At 39.9% G+C, this 27,643-nt stretch overlaps 1 protein-coding gene across 2 annotated transcripts in view; it reads right to left on the bottom strand.

Moving 5' to 3' along the window:
• The window catches only part of LOC140730285 (adenylosuccinate synthetase isozyme 2), a 148,372-nt gene that overhangs the window by 59,107 nt on the left and 61,622 nt on the right, over window positions 1-27,643 (bottom strand). For both annotated transcript variants that reach the window (XM_073050487.1, XM_073050485.1), the window contains exons 2-6: window positions 16,624-16,726; window positions 11,731-11,799; window positions 10,867-10,917; window positions 7,700-7,766; window positions 5,264-5,371 (exon numbers count right to left, since the gene is read on the bottom strand). In XM_073050487.1, coding sequence (XP_072906588.1) covers window positions 5,264-5,371; window positions 7,700-7,766; window positions 10,867-10,917; window positions 11,731-11,799; window positions 16,624-16,726 — 398 coding nt within the window. The remainder of the gene's footprint in view (window positions 1-5,263; window positions 5,372-7,699; window positions 7,767-10,866; window positions 10,918-11,730; window positions 11,800-16,623; window positions 16,727-27,643) is intronic.

The raw sequence follows: 27,643 nt of genomic DNA, 5'->3' as shown, positions 1-27,643 counted from the left end.
AAAATAAGCTCAACCCTGAAGAATTTGATTAGGTGGCTAAAGTTGTCAGATGTCAGTGTATGTAAATGAACTTCAAGAGAAATAACTGCCTCTCAGAAAAAATTGTAGCTGAAGATTTTAACTTGAATTGGAAGGTTTTTTTAAATGAATAAACTAGAAAAATGGCTGTGTGGCGGAAGATAAGAATAGTGACAATTTGTAGATACTCCGTAATCAGTCTGTGTTAAAGAGGCTTCCTATGAAGTTGTATTTTATTTATAAGTGGCTCAAAAAATTAGATAAACACAAATATTAGATAAACACGAAGATGAAGAGGTCAATACTCCCCAATGCCATTAGGCTTTACAATTCAACCGCCAGGACTTAAGAACTTTTTAAAAGCTATTATTAATGCTTTTTGAGATAGTGATTTAGATGCATATCATATTTTTTACTGAGTTAAGTATTGTATGTTATTAGTTTTGCTACAACAAGTGTATGGGACATTGGAAAAAAAAAGTTGAATTTCCCCATGGGGATGAATAAAGTATCTATCTATCTATATCTGTTTTTTTTTCAAATTAATGAGTAAATACAGGCAGCATTATTAGCTGCACGAATGAAGTACTTTATTAATAATTAAGTGATTGCTCAAAGTCTGATTAATGGATTTCAATGTAGACAAATACAGAATCTTTCAATTCACAATGAAAAATAAACAGCACTTTCTAAACAGGAGCAGTTTAGTCTGAAGAGATTTGGAACCCTTGAATGGAAATCAAAAAATGTCAAGAACAGGCAAAGAAAATGAAGTATTTCATAGAACTCTAGTCTTTATAGTCAGAAGACAGGAGTGCAAGAAGGAAGAAAATAGTCTATAATTTTCCAAGCTGCAATTATACATCACTTGGAGTACTGTGAGCAGCTTCAGGTTACCAAAGCTTAGTAAAGATATATTGTGGTTTTGGAAAACATTACTCACCAGGTAAAATAACGAAAGGCTACAGATGCAGCCTGACAGGTCCAGGACCCAAATTCACACCTGACAGCTGGTGCCATCAATAGGGAGCATGTATGGTTTCCCTGTAACTTCTTGGATTTCCTCTGGGTGCTTTGGTTTCCTTCCATGTCCCACTGGTTGGGTAATATCCACTATAAATTGTCTCTTTTGTGTAAGTGAGTGGTAGATTCTAAGGGTTAGGAAATGTAAGGAGAAGGAAAATAAATGAGATTATGTACAAGTGAGTACTTAATTTACTCACTTGCACATAAAAGGCCTGGTTTCATACTGTACAATATGCATTTCAGAGGATCTGTCCTGGTCTCAGCATGCAAGTGCAATTATGAAGAAAGCATGGCAGCGCCTCTACTTCCTTGGAGGTTTACCAAGATTTGGCAAGTCATCTAAAACTTTGACAAACTTCTATAAATGTGCAATGGAGAGTTTATTCACTGGATACAACACAACCTGGAATGGAAACATCAATGCCCTTGTACAGGAAAAAACCTCCAAAAAGGGATATGGCACAGGCCATCATGAGTAAAACCCTCAAGGTCTCTCCATCTCATGTTTTCAATATTCATTGCTCATTTACAGTATTTATAATAATTCTTTTCCTCTTTTTTATATTTGCAGTTTGTTGTTTTTTTTGCACATTAGTTGTCCGCCCTGTTGGATGCAGTCTTTCACTGATTCCAATGTGTTTCTGGTACTTACTGATATTACCAGCAAGGAAATGAATCTCAGGGTTGTATATAGAGACATATACAGTCGTCCCTCAGTATCCGCGGGGAATTGGTTCCAGGACACCCCGCGGATACCAAAAGCTACGGATGCTCAAGTCCCTTGTATAAAATGGTGTAGCATTTGCATATAACCTACGCAACATCTTCCCGTATACTTTAAATCATCTCTAGATTACTTATAATACCTAATACAATGTAAATGCTATGTAAATAGTTATTATACTGTATTGTTCAGAGAATAATGACAAGGGAAAAAAAACTGTACATGTTCAGTACAGACACAACCATCGTAGCTCTTCTGAGAATGCTGATGCTGCCTCGGCATTAGCCGATGCCGATTCTCCCATGATCTTTAAGTTCTTGAGGCTGCAGCGCTTTATATCGCTAGCCGGCCATCCCTTACTAGCCTTAAACTCCTTCCTCTCGCTCACAACACAAGTAGCAAACGAACGAGACGCAAGGCGAACAATGCTCAAACAACGAATGCTGGAGAGAGACTGAGGATCTGTGAAATGGCGGGAGGCTACAGCAGGGTATGCCTACACATCACTTCATTCGCATGGACTCAGCGTAGTACTTGGAAAGCAGCAAATTCACGTTTTGCTTTTTGGAACTTTCTGGAATTTTATTTTCAAATATTTTCAACCCGCAGTTGGTCGAATCCACAGATGCGGAACCCGTGGATATGGAGGGCTGACTGTATGTACTTTGAATTTTGAGATGCTGGAAATCCAGAGCAACACTCAAAATGCTGCAGGAACTCAGCAGGTCAAGCAGTATCTATGGAGAGGAGTAAACCACCGCCATTTTGGGCTGAAAACCTTTTTTTTTTACATTTTTTAATTAGTTTTTCAAAACATTTTACAAATTAAAAACCCCAAATCCCAATGAGGAGCATTAATATGGTGCAAAATTAAGCGTACAATAACAATATGCTACAAAGGAAGAGAATTTAACAAAAAAGCACCTAAATTAAAGACAAGTAAGCTTAGTGTCCTCCCCAAGCCCCAAAACACAAGATAAAAAACAACAACTCCAGACCGACCACAACACAGTATAAAGAGTATAGGTCAGGACAGTCAAACTCCCAGACTGTGAATACACTTAGCAGCAGAGGATAATAATGCCTACTACCAGAAAAAAAAGGGAGCTGAAAGCAAGGGACTGAAAAGAAGAAGAAAAAAAGAAAAAGAAAAAAAACCCTAGTCAGGAGGAAGGTTATGAAAGTACTCGATAAAAGGTCCCCAGACCTTATGGAACTTTAGATCCGAGTTAAGAACTGAATAATGAATTTTTTCGAGGTCCAAGCAGGCCATAATGTCGTTAAGCCATTGCGCATGAGTGGGCGGGGCAACATCTCTCCATCTAAGGAGGATCAAGCGTCTAGCCAGGAGAGAGGCAAAGGATAATATTTGGCATTGGGTCGGACCCAGACATAAATCTGTCTCGCCCCAAAAACCGAACAGAGCAATTAAGGGGTTTGGTTTTAGGTGCTGATTCAGAATACCCGATAATGTACTGAAGACATCTTTCCAGAATTTCTCCAAGCTAGGACAGAGCCAGTACATATGGATGAGAGAGGCCACGTCCCTCTTGCATTTATCACAGAGCGGGCTAATGCCAGGGTAGAATCGAGATAGTTTAGATTTAGACATATGGGCTCTGTGAACAATCTTAAACTGTAAAAGGCAATGGCGAGCACAAAGAGGTTGAGTTAACCGATTTGAGAACTGAGTCCCAGCTCTCCTCGGATAAGGAGATATTTAAATCCTGCTCCCAGGCCATTTTAATTTTATCCACAGGGGCTCGTCATAAGGCTGCTTGTTTATCTCGGATAATTGATATTAAACCTTTACCTAGTGGATTAATGGAAAGAAATAGGTCCATAGCATTTTTCACAGGCATTTCAGGAAAGTTAGGAATTAAAGGAGCAATAAAGTGTCGGATTTGGAGATATCTGAAAAAGTGAGCGTTAGGCAGGTTGAACTTAACAGAGAGCTGCTGAAAAGAAGCGAAGCGATTATCAATGAAAAGATCTTCAAAATGTCTAATGCCCTTCCTAAACCAAACATGGAATGCTGAATCGTACGTAGTAGGTAAAAAATGGTGATTGTGTGCGACAGGGCTAGAAACGGAAAACCCCTGAAAACCATACTATTTCCTAAACTGAGCCCATATACGCAAAGTGTGTCTAACAAGAGGATTAGCTATTGATCTGGGCAGACTGCTAGGGAGTGCAGAGCCAAGAAGTGCAGATATAGATAATTCTTTAGTGGAGCTCAACCCATTGCCACCCAGTTAGGGCACTCGGATTGGCCGTGGAAGAAAGACCAGAAGGTAGCACAATGTATATTAGCTGCCCAATAATATAAGCGAAAGTTAGGTAAAGCCATGCCACCCTCTTTTTTAGATTTTTGGAGGTGGATTTTATTAATTCTAGAGCGCTTATTCTGCCACAGATATGACAAAATAATAGTCTAAGGAATCAAAAAAAGATTTAGGAATAAAAATTGGGATAGATTGAAATAAGTATAAAAATTTGGGGAGAACATACATTTTAACAACATTAATATGACCTACCAAAGACATAGATAGAGGTGACCATTGTACCAGACTCTGTTTTATAGCATATGAAAGGTTGACAAAGCTTTCACGAAAGAGATCTTTAAACTTCCTTGTGACTGTAATTCCAAGATAAGTAAATTGATTATGGACTACTTTAAAAGGGAGATCACGAAATATTAGTTCTTGTGCTTCTTTATTTATTGGGAAAAGTTCACTCTTATGTAAATTAAGTTTATAGCCAGAGATCTGGCTAAACTGGTCAAGAAGTGAAAACATTAGAGGTAAGCATGTAGACGGATTTGAGAGAAAGAGTAATAAGTCATCAGCATAGAGAGAAACTTTATGCTCAACACCCCCTCTCCAAATCCCGGTCAATTCAGGACAGTTTCGAAATGCTATCGCCAGAGGTTCTATAGCCAAATCAAAGAGAAAGGGACTTAAGGGGCATCCCTGACGGGTGCCACGTTTGAGATTAAATACTTGGGATTGGGCTGAAAACCTTCATCAGTACAAGGCCAGTTCTCGTTATGTGCTATGCTGTGTCCACAACTCTCTGCAGTTTCTTACAGTCATGCGCAAAGCAGTTACTATACTGAGCTGTTATGCGTCAATATAGAGTGATTTTGATGGTGCAATGGTCACATGTAGTAGCCTATTAGTAATGCAGTTGTGGGTAATTGCATTTCTGATTAGTAGCAGACACTGTCCATAATCAAATGAACTTGATACACATTTGCACAATTTATGGTAAAAAAAAAAGGCAAGATGAAAATTTGTGGTTTTGAATTGTTTTATGTATTAGATGCTATTTGAACTCCTCAGATACAATATTACACAGCATGGATGAAAATGCCAGACTTGCACAACCAGCAGCCACAAAGCACAAAACTGTCAGAGGACAGCTTGAGCAAACAGAAAAACCAGCAAATAGAAAGGCCGAGCCGCAACTAAAGAAAGGAATAAGCTTAAATACCTTTCAGAAAAGTCATCGAAGTCAGTCAGGAGGTCACATATCCTGAGCCCACTCCGAGCTGCTTTTGAAGAATACACCGGACCAATTCCCTTCTTCGTGGTGCCCAGGCTGCAAAATAAGAAAGAAATAAGTTCCATTTTGTTTGATTAATCAGCATCTAATTGTTTCCAACAACTGATGAACTAATTGGCAAATATTCCAATATTTTGTAAATTACACAAATTATGTTTATTCCTCTAGCCCCATCACAACACAAAGAATGGTTGAAATTAAAACAGGACCCAATGTTATGGTATGATTTTATTACGGTTAAAACCATGACCATGAACAGCAAGAAACACACTGCAGTTTTCCAACATCGTCTATTACTTGTCTTTAGTGGCCTTCGTTAATAAGCTGCCTAGTGATAGAATGGACTTCAGTCACTATAGTCAGCCACAAGGGGTACAGCAATGTATTGGTTAAGAGTCCTGAAATAGAACAGTTATGCTGATCTAAAGATACAGGTTGAAATCCCTCTGCTGGGAAATTTAATTCAGGTAATTAAATAATCCTGATAGAAGCTGTTGACTCCCACCATCCCCCCAACTCTGGGGATTTTTCTATGGTAATAAGCTTGACTGAGCAGCACATCAACACACGGAGGTGTTGCCAGTCTCCAGCAATGGCCTGCACTTACCATGCTGGTTGGAATGCAACACTGAGACCCTCATTGGGCCTGACGGCTCAGCAGTAGCCTCACAACCCTCTTCATAACCAAGCTGTGAGTGATTTACTGCTGTGACAGCACCAGCGAACGGCACACGTTCACATCAGGTTCCTGGCACACCGGTGTCAACTCTCTTGGTATACATTCTATAATGACCCCTTTTAGCCCCGCTTCCATCCGGGGAGTGCAGCCGAGTGCTAAAGGCAGCACCAGCATGCATTGGAAAGAATAGTAACTAGACACCTGGAATTCATAATGTAATATTAGGTAGATTCAAACTTGTATTGTAAAAGGAAAATAATGTATGAAAATTTTCAGTTAAAAATGTAACAGTGAAATTAAGGGGAAACTAGTGGATGGGGTGGATCTGGACTTTCTAAGGACACAAAAGACAGTGGAAAAGAAGTTGTGTACTGTAGTGGATGTCCTATGGGTATGAAGAGGATTGGTTAAAGAACAAAGCAATAGAATTAAAGAGATCTTTTAATGATGGAAGGCTTTCATTACTGTATGAGTATAAAGTCCTATTCCAAAAACGATTATCTGGTACTGTCCTCATTTGATATAAAAGCTAAGTACCTGTCTTTTTCTCTCTCATACTAAATAAACATAAAAGAGAAATTCAAGAGAATGTCAAAGGTTTAAATTCAGTATATCTATGACCTATTTAAAATTAATAAACAGAACACTGAATGGGAAGATTTATCTGGTTGTAATTATATTCCTCCCTTTGAGTTATATATAAAAATAAAGCAGAACATGATAGATGCAAATAGGAATTATATCAGTTATTCCTGATCTCTGACACTGGTTGCAAGTTTGTGTGCAATGCCACAGTAGATCAGCTAATCTAATTGTCACATATTGGGAAATGGAATATTATCGTCACATGCACTGAGATACGGGGAAAAGCTTGATTTGCATAGTGTTCATACAGATCAAATCATTACACAGTTCATTGAGGTAGAACGAGGTAAAATGATCACAATGCAAAATAAAGTGCAACAGCAGCAGGGAAAGTGCAGTGCAGGTAAATAAGATCATTATGAGGTAGACTGTGAGGTCAAGTCTTTCTTGTCATACTAGGATACCATTTCAATAGTCATAAAACTGTGGGGTAGAAGCTATCCTTGAATTTGCCGGTATGTGGTTTCAGGCTTTTCTATCTTCTGCCCAAAGGAAGAGGGGAGAAGAGCGAATGTTGGGGTGTCCAGCGTTTTTGATTATACTGACTTATTTACTGAGACTGCAAGTAGTATAGACAGAATCCATTACGGAGAAGCTAGCCAAAACACAGTTTTTATTATGCAATTGACAAACTTTAAATGCAAAACAGTTACAGTTAAAACCAATAAATATTAAATCTGTTTTCCTGCGATTCATTCTGCACTTAAGGTTTTTAAATTGTCTAATGTTCAATATAGTTTGAGCCTTTGTAGTTTGAAAAAAAAATTCATTAACCAAGGTTAGAAGGAAATGCTTGGTGCATGACATAAACAGTTAAGAGATTACTAACAGTATAGCATATCTGTTTACCAAATAGCAAACACTTGTCAAGAAGTGGCCCAAGCACCAAGGGGAACTGCATCTTTAAATGGTGCAACATTCTGTACTCCCGAATGTGATTAAAGAGCTCCCCTACAATTTATTGAATTCCATTTCAGAAAATGTATAAAATCTACATTAAAAGTGGGGGGGGGGGGGGGGGGGGGGAATCAGAACCTTACTTTTTTCCAGCTTGTTGTTGCCTCTGTTGTTCCTGAGCACCATCAGCAGCTTGGTGGAAATCAAATACTACAAAAACAAAGGGATAAATAATTGATGATGCTCCATTAATTTGGTTAATTGATATTGTATGTAAATTATCCAAGAATTTAACTGGATAATCATCAGTCCAACAAATTAGAATCAAAATAGTTTCTGCAAATGCTTTACAAGTAGGAAATTAAAAATGGCAATTTTCTAGTAAACTGTGGAAATTGGCACGCTGTCACTAATCACACCCACATTGTGTGCAAGGAAATAGAAGAATGAATGTCTTGACATTCATTACTGTCCAGAGTCATTAGTAATCTTTGTCACAACATGTTTTGCATCATGATCACTAATATAACAAGATAGCTTTAGTATTTTTAACCATGCAATTCACTTCTTTGATATCTGACTTTTGCAATTTGATGGAAATCACTTAGAACAAATTTTTTATGCTGGTGAACTAAGATTTGCAACAATTATAAGCTGGCTACATAGCCACAGATCCAATTTGCCATAGAGTTATACAGCACAGGAAAAGGCTCAACTCATCCATGCTGACCACCGAGTCTTCTGAGCCAGTCTGCATGTGGTCAATATCCTTCTAAACCTATCCTGTGTAGGTACCTATCCAAATGTCCTTTAAGCAGTATTAACTGTACCACTTCCTATGACACCACCTTGCAGAACAAATATAGGTCAGGGCATGGAAAGCTTCCAGCTGTTCCCTGAGATGGTGTTGCAAGAAGCTGACGAAGTTGTTAAAGAAAAGAGTATATGGGATCCTAGATATTACTAATACATGTAAGGAAATATGGTAAACGATAAAACACTAGTAAAAATTGAGCTGAAGTATAGGTATCCAGTTCTGGAAATCACACTTCAGAAAATCCGTAGAGAGATTAATCCACCTCCCTGTGTAGAAGATCTTGCCACTCAGGTCTTCTTTAAAATTTCCCCTCTCACCTTAAACCGACTCTCTCTCTCTGGTTTTTGACTTGCTACCCTGGGGAAAAAACCTGCCCCAAACCCTGCTGTGAAAGGAGGAGGGTTGGGCATAGGATTAGCAAACTCATCCCATAAAATCCCAGAGCTACAGAAATGTCAACAGAACTCCAAAGACCTCATCACTGGGAGAGGAAGGATCTTTGAAGATGGCCACCTGTGGACAAGTTGAAAGTCTGGCCCAGGACAGAGGACTCTGGCGAGTTGCTGTCAACAGCCTATTCCCCAGTAGGGGTGCTGGGCTAAAAAAAAAACTTGGGAAAAAGACTGTGATAATCCATTTGATCTGAGTCCCAATTTGTCTCATCAATTTGTTAAAAGAGCAGGAGAACTAAACTGAAACATGATATTTAACAGGCACAGAATTAAAATCCATGCAATAGAAATGGATACTTTATAAGAGTTTTAAAAAAGCAAATTCTAATAAAGCACAATGACATTGACCACTTGAGATGGTCTATTAATGGTTCTTTTTTTTCTGGGCCAGTTGAGATTTATAAGACCATAAGACAAAGGAGCAGAAGTCGGCCATTCGGCCCATCGAGTCTGCTCCGCCATTTTATCATGAGCTGATCCATTCTCCAATTTAGTCCCTCTCCCCCGCCTTCTCACCATAACTTTTGATGCCCTAGCTACTCAAATACCTATCAATCACTGCCTTAAATACACCCAATGACTTGACCGCCACTGCCGCCCGTGGTAACAAATTCCAGATTCTCCACCCTCTGGCTAAAAAAATTTCTTCACATCTCTGTTCTGAATGGGCACCCTTCAATCCTTAAATCATGCCCTCTCGTACTAGACTCCCCCACCATGGGAAACAACTTTGCCACATACACTCTGTCCATGCCTTTCAACATTCGAAATGTTTCTATGAAGTCCCCCCCTCATTCTTCTAAACTCCAAGGAGTACAGTCCAAGAGCGGTCAAATGTTCCTCATATGTTAACCCTCTCATTCCCGGAATCATTCTCGTGAATCTTCTCTGAACCCTCTCCAATGTCAGCATATTTTCTTAAATAAGGTGCCCAAAACTGCACACAGTACTCCAAGTGAGGTCTTACCAGTGCCTTATAGAGCCTCAACATCACATCTCTGCTCCTATACTCTATTCCTCGAGAAATGAATGCCAACATTGCATTCGCCACCTTCACCACCGACTCAACCTGAAGGTTAACCTTAAGGGTATCCTGCACGAGGACTCCCAAGTCCCGTTGCATCTCAGAACTTTGAATTCTCTCCCCATTTAAATAATAGACAGCCCATTTATTTCTTCTACCAAAGTATATGACCATGCACTTTCCAACATTGTATTTCATTTGCCACTTCTTTGCCCATTCCCCCAATCTATCCAAGTCTCTCTGCAGATTCTGTTTCCTCAGCACTACTGGCCCCTCCACCTATCTTTGTATCATCAGCAAGCTTAGCCACAAAGCCACCTATTTCATAATCTAAATCATTGATAGACAACGTAAAAAGAAGCTGCTCCAACACAGATCCCTATGGAACACCACTGGTAACCGGCAGCCAACCAGAATGGGATCCCTTTATTCCCACTCGGCTTCCTGCCGATCAGCCAACGCTCTATCCACGTATGTAACTTTCCCGTAATTCCATGAGCTCTTACCTTGTTTAGCAGCCTGTGTGTCACCTTGTCAAAGGTCTTCTGAAAATCCAAATACACAACATCCACTGCATCTCCCTTGTCTAGCCTACTTGTAATTTCCTCAAAAAATTGCAATAGGATTGTCAGGCAGGATTTTCCTTTAAGGAAACCATGCTGAGTTCTACCTATCTTGTCATATGCCTCCAGATACTCCATAACCTCATCCTTGACAATCAACTCCAACAACAACTTCTAGGCTAAAAGAACTTATCAACAGGCAGAACTTATGTACCTCTCCCACTCGCCACCCCACTCTAACACACTGGTTTCAAATTTGGATTGAACATGATAAATGTTCATGGAAGGAAAATTTTACAGCACAAAAATAGCTCATTAAACTAAAATACAATCAGTGCATCCAATAACCATAGCCTTTATTTAAAAAGTTTTATGCAACAAAGGTAAATAGAAGAATAATGCTATTTTATTAATTTGGTTGATAAAATAATAATTTAATAATGATTCCTCTTACCAATATGAGCTCGGTCCGAAATGATTAATCTGTTCTCCCAACCTTCAAGACCTGAAGATGAACATAAAGTTATACTACTTTCTAAACCAGTACACAGAGTCGATTAGTAATGCCCACAACTACGAAGATGATTTTGGATGTAGGAGAAATATTAGTTGGGTTGTGGATGTTCCCCGAGATGGTGTTGCTAGCAGTTGATGAGGCTATTTAAGACAACATATGGGATCCTAGATGTTGCCAATACAGGCAGGGAGTACAAAGTATTAAAAATATTGTAAATGATAAAATAGTGTTAGACCACAAGCTGAAGCATGGGCATTCAGATCTGGAAATCACACTTAAGAAAAACTGTAGAGAGTAGATTTACCAGAATGATGCCAAGAACAAGGGATCATGTGGATAGACCAGAGAATCAGGAGTAAAGCCCTTGGAGCTGCAGTGTTCAAAACACCAAATGGTGCAGTACAACAGGAGAGCCTGCTACCCCATAGTTAAGTCCTAACCTCCAGTACCACCTGTAAGCAGTCTTTGACTACATTGGGTATACTTCTGCTTCCCCCCCCCCCCCCCCCCCACATGTACTGGTGGGCTGACTAGCTGGCATAAATTACCCCTCAGTGCAGAAAGGTGGTAGGAGAACAGGGAGTGTTAATAGGCATGTGAGGGAGAATAGGTTATAGGGAATAAAGCAGGCAAAGGGTATTAAAGGAATATTTCAAGAGCTAATATAGAGTGAAGACTGAATTGCATTCAGTGTTGGAAGGAAACATATACAAAATATTTCAGATGGACATAAAGGAGAAAATTCTAACAGGTCACTTTATAGCTCAGTTACAAGATCAGTTTGAAATCCACTGGACCAACCTTTTCCCTTCTTTGCATTTTTTGCAGCTTCTTCAAAGAGACCTGGTAAATGAATGACGACCCCATTACCTAAAGGGCATAAACAGTTAGTTTGTTAACAAAACTGCATTTTTAATAAATAAATTACATACTTGTTACCCAGTTTTCAAAATTAAATGCAGACAAAAGACTACGGTAATTGTTAGGAAGTCAATCATCTGAGCCCCAGGACATCACTGCAGGAGTTCCCTGAGTCAACCATCTGTGGCTGCTTCATCAGTAACCTTCCTTCTGTCATTCTGCCAGAAATGAGGATATTTCATTGATAATTATAAGAGTTCAAATCCTATCAAAACTCCTCAACAAATGAAGTATTCTCAAGCCTACATATAGCAAAATCTATTCATTCACAAATCTATTCACAAGAGAAATTTTGCAAATGCTGGAAATTCAAAACAATGCACATAAAATGCTGGAAGAATTCAGCAGGTCAGGCAGCATCTATGTCGATGAATAAACGGTCAACGTTTCAGGCCAAAACCCTTCTTCAGGACTAATGTACTCAAATCTATTCATTGTTATGGCATGGATGATTCATGACATAGCGCTCATGTGACAGATTGCTAGAAATGACTACTTCCAACAAGAGAAATCACCAATCCTTGACATTCAATGGCATTACCATCACTAAGACCCCACCATTGATATCCTGAGTCACTACTGAACAGAAACTCAACTGGGTCAGCCAACATGGTTACAAGAGCAAGTGTAAGGCTGGATATCCAATTTCCTGATACCCCAAAGCCTTTTTCACTATTAACCAGGCATAAATCAGGAGTGTGATGAAATCCACTGGATGTGATGCACCAACAAACCTAAGCTGCTCAACACTACCCAGGAGTTGACTGCACCCAAGGCAACATCTTACCTATTAATTCCTCTACCAGAAACATACAATGACTGCACTGAAATTCACCACCACTTAAGCTACTCTGACAGCACTTCTAAAACCCATTACTTTACAACCAAGGGCGACTTTGTTAGGCCACAGCAGGAGCACTGTGTGCAGTCTGGTTGTTACACTACAGGAAGGGCATGAATGTACCATGGAGGATGCAGTGGAGATTTACAAAGCACTGCCTGGCTTGGAATATTTCAGTTATGAAAAGAGGCTGTAGAGGTTGGGATTGTTTTCCTTGGACAAGAGGCAGCTGTGAGAAGAATCTGACAGAGATATGGTATCTAAAATTCTGGGTCATGATAGGGAGAGATTCCACCCACCCCCCCCCCCCCCCAAAGAACAAAACCTGAAGGACTGGTTTAAAGTGAGGAGAGAAAGAGTTGGAAAAGATGGTCACTGAGTCAAAGAGGAATACTGCAGGAAAACAGGCCCTGTGGTTCAACTGGTTCATGCTGAGCACAGCATCCTCCCTGCTAGTCCCGACTACCCACATTCCACCCATATCCTTCCGAGCCCTTCTTCTCCATCAGCTACCCAATCAAAATGCCTCTTAAATGTTGCAAGTGTACCTGCATTGACCTGCATTTCCCCCCCCCCCCCCCCATCTAGAAAATCATGGCAATCTGGTTGCTCTGAGAAAACGGTGGAGGCAGGTACTCTCATGATACTTAAATCACAAAGGCATAGAGTACGATGAAGTTCAAATTTATTATCAAAGTACATACATACCACCATATACAACTCAGACTTTTTTTGTAGGAAATCCAAGAACTATACAGTACTGAAATAGTATCAATGAAAGGCTGCACCCAACAGGGCAGACAAACAACCAATGTACAAAAGACAGCAATCTACGCAAATACAAAAGAAAAAAAAACATAATAATTATAAATAAAAATAAAGTAAAGTTGAGTGAAGTTATTCCCAAGGGTTTAAGAGCCAAATGATTGAGGGATAACTGTTCCTGAACCTGGTGGTGTGAGCCCTGAGGCACCGGTACCTTCTTCCTGATGGCAGCAGAGCATTACGTTTGTGGTAGGGGTCCCTGATGATGGATGCTGCTTTCCTGTGACAGCGAACTGTATAGATGTGCTAGCAGTGGTAAATGAGATTAGTATAGATCTGGGGTTCCCATCTTTTTTAATGGCATCAGCCGATACCATTAGACAAGGAGTCCATGGACTCCAGGTGTAGAAGAATAATTGACGGTCAGCATGGGCATGGTGCAACAAAGAGCATGTTTCTGTGCTGTATGACTATGACTTAGGCTTCAGGTACATGTGAACTCCATTAAAACTCCAGCTTCTGCTCCAGGTTGCACACCATCCTGATTGGTAAGTATACTGCCAGTCCTCTTTCATCAACGTATGCAAATCCTGGAATTCCTTCCCCAAGAATACAACGGAAGTAGTGCAATAAGTAATAAATATTGGCCTTTCCAACTTCCAGATAATAAAAATATAAAATAAATGGAGTGTGGCTTCATTTTGACAGTAGATCCATGACCTCCTCTACTGTCAAGATGAAGCCACACTCAGGTTGGAGGAACAACACCTTATATACCGGCTGGGTAGCCTCCAACCTGATGGTATGAACACTGACTTCTCTAACTTCCGTTAATGCCCTTCCTCCCCTTCTTACCTCATCCCTGATATATTTAGTTTTAATCCCCCTCCTCTTTTTTTTCTCTCTCTCTCTGCCCATCACTGCCTGTTCTCTATCTCCCTCTGGTGCTCCCCTCCCCCTTCCTAGGCCTCCCGTCCCATAATCCTTTCCCTTCTCCAGCTCTGTATCCCTTTTGCCAATCACCTTTCTGGCTCTCAGCTTCACTCCACCCCCTCCGGTCTTCTCCTATCATTTCGCATTTCCTCCTCCCCCTCCTACTTTCAAATCTCTTCCTAGCTTTCCTTTCAGTTAGTCCTAACGAAGGGTCTCGGGCCAAAACATCGACAGCGCTTCTCCCTATAGATGCTGTCTGGCCCGCTGTGTTCAACCAGCATTTTGTGTGTGTTGCTTAAACTTTCAATAAGCCTGTACAAGATTTTTTTTTAAATAATAGGAAGGCTACACCCCTACAGATACCCCAACTGCTTACATGTGATTCAAATAACTGAAATCCCCATCAAATTAATGAGGCTTGCAATCTGAATCTTTTATAAACATGAGCAGTATAAAGGCCATTGTTAGACTTGGATTTCAAAGAAAGCAATTTTTTTTGCAGCATTGTCTTCTCTGCATTTGCAAAAGGTGAAAACTTAGCAGCATTTTAAAAATAAGAATCTTTCTGCATTGATTTTTCAAAAAGAGAGCAGATAATATTGCTGCATGCTGATTTCCCCACTGACTTCCATATTTGTGTCAATAAATTCAGATGATAAATTAAACTGTCTGCAACAGAATTTTCAAAGTTCTGGATAAAGGATCTGCTCTAACAAACTGAAAACTATTTATTAGGATTAATGAAATATTTGTACAATCTAATTACCAAATATTGACCATCAGTTTTAAAGCAGCAACATACAGTACATGCAAATTTCTTGCTGCTGGCTGCATTAGAAATCAAAATGTCTGATTCCATTGTATAGTACAGCACTGAAGATTAATGGGTTGTCATGCCTTTGATAGTTCTTCGAAAGAGAATTTCATTTAGATTTGCAATGTTTCACTTCTATACTTTGGAGAATGTGGGAAGTTGGAAATCCATTAATGTCAGGCTATATGGCTCAGTCTCCCAAATTCAATTCTATAATTTCAATTCTACCTTGTCCAAGTGCTTCATCTTTGCTGAAATTTAAACCTTCCATTACTCTGCTAATTCAGATGGTTAGTATTTGAATTGAGGCCTTCTGTTGGTCGAGGTCGACCATTGATGTCCTAGCTCTCTACGTGACGTGCAAGCCAGGGCAGTACGACTTGCAGAGCTACCTGTTGCCCATGCAGCAGGTCCCCCACTTTCACACAGCTGATGAATCCAAAGGAATGGCAGAGACCAATACAGTTTGGCACAAGTGATGTCACAGGAATAGCCAGTCAGCGTTGAACTCAACGTACGACTGCCTGAGGGAGTCTAGCTCTGGATATTTTCCTCAAGTTTTACACCGGAAGTCTTCCCCATAAGTGGATATTGTTCTAGGCAGCGGAAGTTTGAAATCAGAGTTTTTCTTCGAGATGAGCTGCCAACAGCATCTGATGTGCCCCTTCTGCCTGATACAACTTGTTTTAAGGCACCAATACACGCCATTTTTTTTCCTGTTAGTAGAAATGGTTCTGCTGGGCTTCGGACCTAAGTCACACATGAAAGCCAAGAGCTGGACTTTGCTGTCAGGGGGTATTTGAGATGCATGCAATTGGGAGCATTTAATAGTTAGTAGAAGCTTATCTCCATCATCTCCCCCAATTATGCAGTTGAATTACAGCCCTGATATCCCATCATATTATTCTTAAAAATTGGACTGAAAGACTAAAGCCAAAATTTCCTTCACAATTCAGTACTCCCCAACTTTTCATTTTAAAAAATGACAATGTTTGGCCTTCATGATAAAGAAGAAAACAAGAAAATAGAATGACAGTAACTGTATTAACTTAACAATAATTGTATTACTGGTTCCTGATCTAAGTATATCCTGCTTTTTTAAAATGTAGTTTTGGTTGATGACAAAAAGAGTAGAAGGGAAATTATTTAAGGTGCAAAAAAAAAAAAGGTCTCAACCATCTGCCAAAAAGCCAGCATCTATAAACTACTGAGCGGACAGAGGCCATAAATTCCTTTTAGTCAAGGGCAATTCTGTTCATGATCACAGCAACATCAGATTTTCTCCATTTGATATACAAAAGTCCCATCTTTTCAGCAGTCCCTGATAATGAAGCTCCCACAACAAAACAGAAGACGATGAGGAATTCTGCTCTAGTTCATTGGGCTCGCATGCTGCAGGCAAAAGAAGATGAAAACTTACCAATGAATGCAATGGCATTGGGATTGATGATTCCACTGGGTAAAAGATGGAAGTCGTATTCCACAGAATCCACTACCACAGTATGGCCTGCATTGTTTCCTCCCTGTGAGAGAGACAAATGAAATAAGAACACTTATACATTCCACCCATCTTTTCTTTCTTGCAACCTTCTCTGACCATGGCAGCTTGGGCAAGGCGGCCAAGTGTGAAGATATGATGTGGGTTTCTTTCTCCTCAGTATCAGAAAGCTCCCTATGCAACAGTAAGACCAGAAGACATAGGAGCAGAATTAGGCCATTTAGCCCATGAAGTCTGCTTCGCCATTTCATCATGGTTGATTTATTATCCCTTTTGTCCACATACTCCTGCCTTCACTCCATAACCTTTGATGCCGTTCCTAATCAGCAATCTATCAACTTCCGCTTTAAATATACCAAACTGCTTGGCCTCCACAGTTGTCTGTGGAAATGAATTCCACTGCTCTAAAGCGACATCCTGCTACTCTGAGGCTGTGCCCTCTAATCCTAGATGCCCCCACTATAGAAAACATCCTCTTAAGAGCCACTCTATCTTGAACAATTCATTTACCTCACTACAGTTGATTACAGTTCATTGCAACACATCAGGACCAGTTCACTTTGGCCCAATTAAGCAGCTTCCCAATTAGCCGAGTTTTATGGAAATTGGTTTTTTTTAAGGTATAAAAAAAGGCAAATTACCTTAACAAATTGTGTATTTAAATGAAATATTGAACAAATTAGAACACTACCAATATTATTATAGTACTATAAATTTGTGTATTACTTCCTAATAGCTATTGATAGTGAAATTCATCCAGTGTGCACTGCTGTATTTTTTGTGATTGACTGTAAATGAAGAAATCAGTGCAGACATCTAGTGCAGGTAGTGGGCTGCCTTCAAACAGTGTTTTCTATCATTGTGTCCTCCAAGTCTTCATTTAAATTACAACATAGAAGATAATTGTCAATATCTTCAAATTCTTTGTAGTTCCCAACTTGTGGAGGTCTTGAAATGGTTTCATTTTCCCTTGTGGCCATGTCTGGCAACTCCAAGCCTGAATGCTTGAAACTGCAGTGAGCAAAACAGTTCTGAATTGTCTTGCTATTTATTACTCACCAACTACCGGTGACAAAAATCACTGATTTTTTAAAACATAAACACACAAGTGACGCTATTTTAAAACTTCTTGCTCAATGAGGTGTAGTGTCCAACAGGCATACAACTTGCACAAAATGATGCTGGTTAGATACTGTTTGTCAGAAGTCCCCTGCTCCAATTCAGCAGCATAGTATCCCAAATAATCAAAGGGAATCCAGTTATTTTCTTAATTTGTTTTTCTTCTTTAACAAAGGAGTTGTTCCAAATAATCAGAATGAGATTTAATATCACCGGCATATGCCATGAGATTTGTTAACTTTGCGGCAGCAGTACAAAGCAATACATGAGAACATAGGGGGAAGAAAAACTGAATTACAGTAAATATATGTATAATACAGTTAATAATAATGTATAATATAGTTAAATAATTAAATTAAACAAGTAGTACAAAAACAGAAATAAAAACACAATGAGGTAGTGTTCATCGATTCAATGTCCATTCATAAATCTGATAGCAGAGGGGAAGAAGCTGTTCCTGAATCACTGAATGTGTACCTTCAGGCTTCTGTACCTCCTTCATGGTGGTAACCATATCCTAGGTGGTGGCTGCCCCACTTAACTGATCACCATATGAACCGGAATCCACTGTAATTTCAAGATAAGCCCTTGAATTGCCAGGGCAAAGGTTGCTATGGATAACCTTTATGAATACATAAAGTACAGGAAGGATACAGTGAATAACTTTGCTTTTGTGCTGTGATTCCATCGGATTTGCATCAATTCCACTCTACCCCTTTCAAGTTGCTATCACACAGTTAGGGCAATTTATCAATGCCAATTAACCAAACAATCAACATTTTTGAGGGAAAAAGAGTATGTGCAAATTCTACACAGACAGCAGAGGAGGTTATTATTGAACCCAGTTCTCCACATACGTGAGTCATTATCTCTAACAGCTGCCCTGATGTGCCATCCTACAACATAACCTCAAAATGAGTTCAAGAAATGGACAGCGAAGGGAGATCAAAAAATAGATGACACAAAAAATATATAAAAATGTATGACACAAAACAAATGCAGCAAGAGTTTGCAGTTCTGTAACTGGCGATGATTTTACTCACACTATTAAAACTTAAAATACTTTTAAAATAAATTTATTCGAGCTCCACCTGAACTCTGATGGGATCTGGATCCCAGCGAATTGCAGAACTAGGACTGTGGACAGGGGTTTAAACTAAATAGTAGGGGGTGGGTTCAACAGATGGGAGAAGTATGGATAAAATTAAAAAGTGTGGATACAGATAAAGAAAATGCAAAAGATAAAAAACAGAAAAGTAAAGAGTGGAGTACAGAAAAATCAAGTGCAAAAGAGAAAAAGATTACACGATTTTAAAAGCACAATGAGTCTAAGGGGACTTTATTTGAATGCCTGTAGTATTCGCAGCAAGGTCAGTGAACTTGTGGCACAAGTCAATACAAAGGCGTATGATTTAGTGGCCATTACAGAAACATGGTTCCAGGGTGGAGAGGATTGGGAATTATATATCTAAAGATATCAGATAATACGGAAGGATAGGCAGGAAGGTAAGGGAGGTGAGGTAGCACTCTTAATTAAGGATGAGTTCAGGGCTACAGCGAGAGATGATATAAGATCTAAAGAGCAGAATGTTGAATCCATCTGGGTAGAGTTTAGGAATAGTAATGGGGAAACAATCACTGGTGGGAGTTGTCTATCAGCTACCGAATAATAACATGACAGTGGCACAGGCAATGAACAGAGAAATATCTGAGGCATGTAAGACTTGGGGGACTTTAAGTTACCATGGGGGACTTAAAATTTGCACATAGATTGGGTGAATCAGGTTGGTTGAGGCAGTCTTGAGGAGGACTTCATGGAATGCATCCGTGATGGCTTTCTTGAACAGCATGTTACTGAACCTACAAGGGAACATGCCATCTTAGATCTGGTCCTGTGCAATGAGACTGGTAAACTTGTAGTTAGGGATCCTCTTGGAAAGAGTGATCACAATAGGATTGAATTTCTCATACAAATGGAGGGTGCAATAGCTCAATCTAAAACCAGTGTATTATGCCTGAATGATGAAGACTACAATGGGATGAGGGAGGATTTGGCTAGTGTAGACTGGGAACATAGTGGGACAGTTGAGAAGCAGTGGAAGACTAAAGAGATTTTTCACAGTGCTCAACAAAAGTATATTCCAGTTAAAAGCAAGAACAGTAAGGTGGGGAGAGCCAGCCTCTGATAACTAAGGAAAAAAAAGAAGGCTTCAAACTAAAAGCTTGTGCATACAAAGTTTCCAAGAGTAATGGGAAACTGGAAGATTGGGAAGACTTAAAAAACCAAAAAGCGAGCAATAAAGAAAGGAAAGATAAATTATGAAAACAAACTAGCACAAAATATAAAAATGGATAGTAAAAGCTTTTATAATTATAAAAAGTGGAAAAGAGTGGCCAAAGTGAACATAAGTCCCTTGGAGAACGAGAGGGAGGAGTTGATATTGGGCAATGAGGAAATGGCCGAGGCTTTGAATAACTATTTTGTGTTGGTCTTCACAGTGGAGAACATGTCTAACATGCCAAAGAGAGACATTATAGATGTGATGGATAGTAAGGACCCCAGTACAATATCTATCCTTAAAGAGGTAGTGCTGAGCAAACTTGTGGGCCTGAAGATGGATAAGTCCCCCGGTCCTGATGGAATGCATCCCATGGTACTGAAAGAAATGGTAGAAGTTATAGTTGAGGCTTTGGTGATAATTTGCTAACATTCTCTGGACTCTGGGCAAGTCCCGGTGTATTGGAAGAAGGCAAATGTCACGCCACTGCTCCAAAAAAGGATGTAGGCAAAAAGCAGGTAACTATAGGCCAGTTAGTTTAACATCTGTAGCTGGGAAAATGCTTGAAGCTATCATTAAATAGTGAGGAATCTGGAAAGAAGCCAATCCATCAGGCAGGCGCAGCATGGATTCAAAGGCAGGTCCTGTTTGACAAGCTTACTGGAGTTCTTTGAGGATATAATGTGCGCAGTGGACAGAGGGGAACAGATGAACGTTATTTATTTGGATTTCCAAAAGACGTTTGATAAAGTATCGCATAAAAGACTTTTCAATAAGATAAAGGATGTGTAAAGTAGGAGATGATGTATTAGCATGGATAGACGATTGGTTACCTAATAGAAAGCAGACTGTTGGGGTATATAGGTATTACCCTGGCTGACAATCAGTGGTGAGCGGTGTACCACAGGGGTCGGTGCTGGGCCTGCAGCTGTTCAAGATATACATTAACAATCTGGAAGAGGGGACCGAGTGTAGTGTATCTAAGTTTGCTAATGATATTAAATTGAGTGTTAAAGCAAATTGTGCAGAAGATATGGAGTCTGCAGAGAGAAAGATAGGTTGAGTGAGTGGGCAAGGGTCTGGCAGATGGAATACAATGTGAGGTCATCCACTTCGGAAGGAAAAATGAAAGAAAAGATTATTATTTAAACGGTAAAAAATTGTGGCATGCTGCTGTGCAGAGGGACTTGGGAGTGCTTGTGCATGAAGCACAAAAGGTTGGCTTGCACGTGCAGCAGGCTATCAAGTAGGCAAATGGAATGTTTGCCTTCATTGCTAGCTGTCTGAATTTAAGGGCAGGGAGGTCATGCTGCAACTGTACAGGATACTGGCGAGGCTGCACCTGGAGTACTGCATGCAGTTCTGGTCTCCATACTTGAGGAAGGATATATTTGGCTTTGGAGGCAGTACAGAGAAAGTGCAGAGATGAGGGGGTTAGACGATGAGGAAAGATTGAGTCGCCTGGGACTGTACTCACTGGAATTCAGAAGAATGAGAGAAGACCTTATAGAAACATAGAAAATTATGAAAGGGATAGATAAGATAGAGGCAGGAAGGTTGATAGGTGAGACTAGACCAGGCATGGGCAAACTACGGCCCCCGGGAGCCATATGCGGCCCGTTAAGCTTTTTAATCCGGCCCGCAGAACTTGATGAAATTATATTAATAAACCTTGTTAACGTTTTTTTCCCCGCAATTCTGGCGTTTTCGCCACAACAAAACTAAATCCAGACTTTGATGCGCTGGCTAAAAAGGGAGACCAACAACACTGTTCCCACTGAAATTAAAAATAAGTTTCTTCGTTGTGTTATGTAAAAAATGCATTTGAAAATATTTTTTTCAATAAGCCTTACATGTTACATGTCATTTCTGTTAAGTGATGGACATGAGTAGTGCGCAGGTGCACGTACGTTCTCAAAATAAAAAATGCGCTCCAGATCAAATAACGCGCTCCGCATACTGGCGCACTGTCACTGTTCTGTCCTTGTGCTGGTCGTTGTTGAGTTTTGGCACAGGGGACAATTGAATAAGAAGGAGCAGGACAAGTAGACCTGCATCTCCTACCGTTTTTGAAATAAAGACAGTCAGGAGGAGAGTGATGATGATAATATCTTGAAGGATAACAGAATTTTCAGTGCTTTAAAATAATAACTGTTACTATTAAAAAAAACTGTATTTTATTCATTTAATTTTCAGTGTTTTAAAAGTCATTTCAATAAATAGCTAAATACCATGGGACTTCAAAGACAGATATTTTGTTGTAATGCATTTGTTCATTTTCAATTGAAATTAAAGCACATGTTTTCTACATACCCCATGATATTTTATTTTCTCTTATGAGGTGTATTACCAAAACACTCCGTCCATCTGCTCCTGGTCCAGCCCCCCTGTCAAATTTTAGAACCCTTTGTGGCCCACAAGTCAAAAAGTTTGCCCACCCCTGGACTAGACCCAGGGGACATAACCTCAAGATTTGGGGGAGTAGATTTTGGACAGAGATGAGGAGGAACTACTTTTCCCAGAGAGTGGTGAATCTGTGGAATTCTCTGCCCAATGAAGCAGTGGAGGCTACCTCAATAAATATATTTGAGGTTGGATAGATTTTTGCATAGTAAGAGAATTTAAGAGTTATGGGGGAAAGACAGGCAGGTGGAGATGAGTCCATGGCCAGATCAGCCATGATCTTATTGAATGGCAGAGCAGGCTCGACGGGCCAGATGGCCGACTCCTGTTCCTATTTCTTATGTTCAAAATAAATTATTTCAAAATACGTAATGGCAAACTTAGTATCATGATTTTTCAGCTATTAGAAATTCAGCCTTACAGAATTTACCAACTGCCCAGTAATTTATTCTGATGGAATTTATTTGGGGAAAAGTGTATATAAATAAATAAAATTAATTTATTTACTTTCAATGTGCATTTCTTGATGCATGCACAGATAATATGACTTCACATGACAAAAATCACTAATCAAACTTTTTTTTAATCAATCCAATCTCCTGTGACATGGGGGTTGTCTATATTACCTCAAACTAGCCCTTTTCCTTCATGGCTTTTTCTCTCCAATTCACCTAGCACTGGTTATGTGCAAATTACTCATTAATCATTAAGAAGAAATTCCAGGCAGTTGCTCCTCTGCGGCCCAGGCTCAAAGCATAATCATGAAATCACCATCATGAGCAGGAGTTTCAAGCCTCCGTGCAGTTAGGATGACAAATGCAAATAGTTACACAAGAAACTGCCAGCACTTCCAGAACATCAGAGCCTTTAATTATTCCTGATTAAAAAGAGGCCAATGGTAATGACTTGACATTGTTGAACTCAAAGTTGAGTCCAGAGTAGGTCAAAAGTCAACATGCAGTTCAAGTTTATATTGAGCTTCAATGGAATACCATAGGAGAACAAAGACAGTTCAGGAACGGTGAAGTTAGGGTGGCAAGCACATTTCTGTGGATGAATAAAGAGTCGGTGTGTTGTGGAGAGAACAGTCTGTTCAGAATGCTAAAATGAAAAGGGAAGGTTTGTTTCATAGTGACAACTCTCAGGCCTTTGTCTCGAAGGCAACATCAAAACCAATGTCTCAGGAATGAAAGAAGCTGATTGAAAGAAACTTTATTAGAAAGTGACAGTGGGATAAGCTGGTACAATTGTGGATATTGTTCCACAAGTCAAAGTCAGAGCACAGAAACAAGCCCTTCAGTCACCAAGTTGGTATAAGCCATCAAACACCAATATACACTAATTCCACAATGATCCCTGTCAACTCTCCCCAGATTCCACGGTTCACCTACACACAAGGGGCAATTTACAGTAACCAATTAAGTGTGAACTGCATGTGCAAGGTCCACACAGACAACACCAGAAGCCAGGACTGAACCAGAATAGCTGGAGGGCTGCGGTGCATCAGTACTACAAGCTATACTAATGGCCCATCTCATTTGGCTCAGTATCATTTTTAATAAATTTACACTCCTGTAAAGAACCTTACAACATTCTTGCCTAAATTAACAAAGCCACACAAATTGAAATTGTGCTGCCAAACACTAAATCTTGGTTTCCTGCACTTTTCCGGGACTCTGAACTAAACATTATGGTAAGCACTGTTAAGAGAAGTTTCATGCTACACCTGTTGATAGTTGCGAACGCACAATTTAAAAACTGTCCTTCAAAAGCTCTCACGTCTGCAGAAAATACTTTGAACTATGACTATTTTGATCTCCAGGGACAGAAACTATTTGAGGTGACAAATTCAGCACATTACACTTGATGTGAACGGACATCACATTAGCTGTTTAGAGGCTCCCTTTTATCACTGTGCGCAGCTGGTTACACCATAGATTGCACAACTAAGCTGCAAATCAGAATTCTTTGGCACTGCACAGTATAGTATAGACACTGATGAAAACAAACCTGCCACATATTAAAACTAATCTAGCAATCTTTAACAATGTAGAGGAAGAAATTCTGCTGCTCAACACTTTTCCACTTCAAAACTGAACAGCTATGTATTAATTCAACAAATACTTGTGCACACTATCAATAGTCACAATATATTTCACCATGCTTTGTTTTTCTCCAGTTACATGAATTGATTGAGATGAGATATTTTCAGCTCAACAGAGCACATGACATAGCACTTCATTAAACATAATCAGCACAAGGCACCTTTTGATCCTTTTCCATGTGTTGTCATGACACACACAAATTTGCAGCTGATCATACAGAGGAACAAAGATTGTTTTCAGCATTTATGAAAATACGGCAAGTGCTGCATCACAGAACTGGCCTGCCAGTACTAGAGTGCCTCTAGTTTCATCAAGTGCAAGCCAACCTAAACTACGTATCAACTACCAAGAACAAAGTTAAACGAATCATTGCCCAAGCAGGTCCTGGAAGAAGAGACTCAAGATGATCACCTGGGAGTTGAGTAGGGGAGAGAAGGGTTAGTGTGAGGGGAGGAATCTCCTATTATGCACTTTTTCTGAAATAAATGTTAACTAATGGAATTGGCACTGCCCGAGGGATGGATTATAGTTCAGAGTCCAGGAATCCACTGCTGTCCGTGGGATTTTTAAAAAAAATTATTTATCTAGAGATGCAGTGCAAAATAGACCCTTCCAGCCCTTCGTGCCATGCCACCAGCAACCCACCAATTTAACCCTTACCAAATCACAGGACAATTTACAATATAAAAGGATTTAATGGGCTACATGCAAAAAAAAATTCCTATGTCCACTTAGGCTGCCTCCACACGAGACCGGATAATTTTGAAAACACCGGTTTCACATAAAAACGATAGGCGTCCACACCACACGTTTTTGAAAATACCTCCGTCCACATTAAAACGGGTATTTGGGCGAATCTCCTCCTACTGGGCATGCGCAGGACACATCTACAGAAAACAAGTGACATGTTTGGTGTTGAATCTCGCCGTGAAAGACTTAAAGCGCTTTTTTCCAGTTACAGACTAGAAAAACTTAAAAGGAAATTGCCAAACGATGGACAGCAGTTGGCTCTCCTGCAGGAGGACTTAAAACTAAAAAAGCAAATACTGGAGCATATGGAAGCAATCGACAGGGACTTCACGGACAGTATTGGAAACATTTCCTACAGCCATAGTCTCTTCACCGATGAAAGGGAGGACAGCTACAACTAAATGCAATAAGGCTTGTTACTGGGTAAAAGTGATTTTATTTTTACCTGAGTAAAAGTAAAACTTACAATTTTCCTTTTTTGGCCTTAACATTTTCATGTCTATGCCAAACATTTATATAGGCATCCGTTAGTCTCATGAGACCATGGATTTGCGCCTTGGAAGGTTTCCAGGGCGTAGGCCTGGGCAGGGTTGTATGGGAGACAGGCAGTTGCCCAAGCTGCAAGTCTCCCCCTCTCCATGCCACTGATGTTGTCTAAGGGAAGGGCACTAGGACCCAAGCAGCTTAGCACCGATGTTGTCGCAGAGCAATGTGTTGTTAAGTGTCTTGCTCAAGGACACAACATGCTGCCTCAGCTGAAGCTCGAACCAGCGATCTTCAGATCACTAGACCGATGCCTCATCACCAACAATGCCAAACATAAGCTACTACTTAAAAATGACATTTTGGAAGTAGTGACAATTGCATCTACTGAATGCCTGCACAAGCAATACATTAATAAAGCACCTTGTTAAATGTATAAAACATGTCTACATCAGTGTTATCTTTTATTTCCATACAATGTTACATTAGGCTGTTACACATCTATTGTCAGAGAAGTACTTGCATAAATCGGTAAACCACCTTCATACAAGCAAGGACAGAAAACAGGGCAAAATAAGTATACTTATTTATTCAGTAATAATAGATAGGGATGGGGGTAAGGGGGGGCAGGGGTATCAACTGAGGTCTGTGAACTAGATGTTCATGCCGGCAGGTAGGAGGCTACCCAGGCGGGAGATAAGGTATTGCTTATCTCCCGCCTGGGTAGATAAAATAAGTATACTTATTTATTCAGTAAGTTATGGGTCAAAGTATTTGGTGAGTACATTTCTTAACTCTGCTGGCTTCAGTCTCATTGCTGTCTGTTCTGAAATTGTTAGGTTGTGTGGGGGGTTGCAATTCTCTGTCATACTGCAAAGCTGCAGTAACATTTTGCTCAGGGACAGTCTCCTGAAGCCCTCCGCCATTGCTGTTGTGATGTTGTAGGTTACATTCAAGAAAACAATGAAATGCCGCGCTGCTTCTACCATCTGTTCTGGCACGTCATGACAGTGTTTTTAAAAAGCTCTGGTTACCCCGTACACATTACACTGCTCAATCGACATTTTCAGATTTAGACACTCTGGAGAGCATTTTAGAAAAGCTCCGTTTTCGGGGGAGGAAAACGCTGTTTCAGTGTGGATGGAGGGTCAATACGAAGAGAAAAGGCTTCAGTTATGGACTTACCCGGTCTAGCGTGGACGTAGCCTTAAACTGCAAAATCCTGAGACACATATGTGGATTAGAGATTCTATCCTTCAAATCTGGGGGCACGACTAGGATAATGTTCCAATGATCTGCCCTCAATCAAAGCCACACAAAAAAAAAAAAATCCTGCCTCATACTTATCAATGGTTTCAAGCTGGCAGAATACAAATTGGCTGCTGTATCTATCTGCTTATTATATCCACAGTTAGGAAAGAAACCCCATATGTTGAAGCTATTTAAAAATATAACTTTTGCCTCACTGTCACTTAGGGGAATGAGTATAAAATAAAAGCAAAATTGGTTTATTCTGTGGAGGTTTGTTGTCAATATTATGTTCAGCATTGCCTTTAATTTTAATTCATCCCAAGGACATGAATAGCCATGACAAGGACAGCAATTAATTCTCATCCCGAACTGCAAATCAGAAAGCACCACTGACCATATTCTGGTATCACTTCCACAGAATGGGAAACAGAACAAAATATATTGAGAAATAAGTAAAGCAGCTAGAGCTAATAAAACTGAATGGGCAAAGGAAAGGATTAAAAAAAAATCAGAGGCAGAGCTGCTTAACTTTTCTTTGTAGGAAGTGCCCAA

The sequence above is a fragment of the Hemitrygon akajei genome, chromosome 7, assembly GCF_048418815.1.
Source record: "Hemitrygon akajei chromosome 7, sHemAka1.3, whole genome shotgun sequence".
Classification (NCBI taxonomy): domain Eukaryota; kingdom Metazoa; phylum Chordata; class Chondrichthyes; order Myliobatiformes; family Dasyatidae; genus Hemitrygon; species Hemitrygon akajei.
The sequence above is the reverse complement of the archived record's forward strand: the minus strand, read 5'-3'. Positions and strand labels throughout refer to the sequence as shown.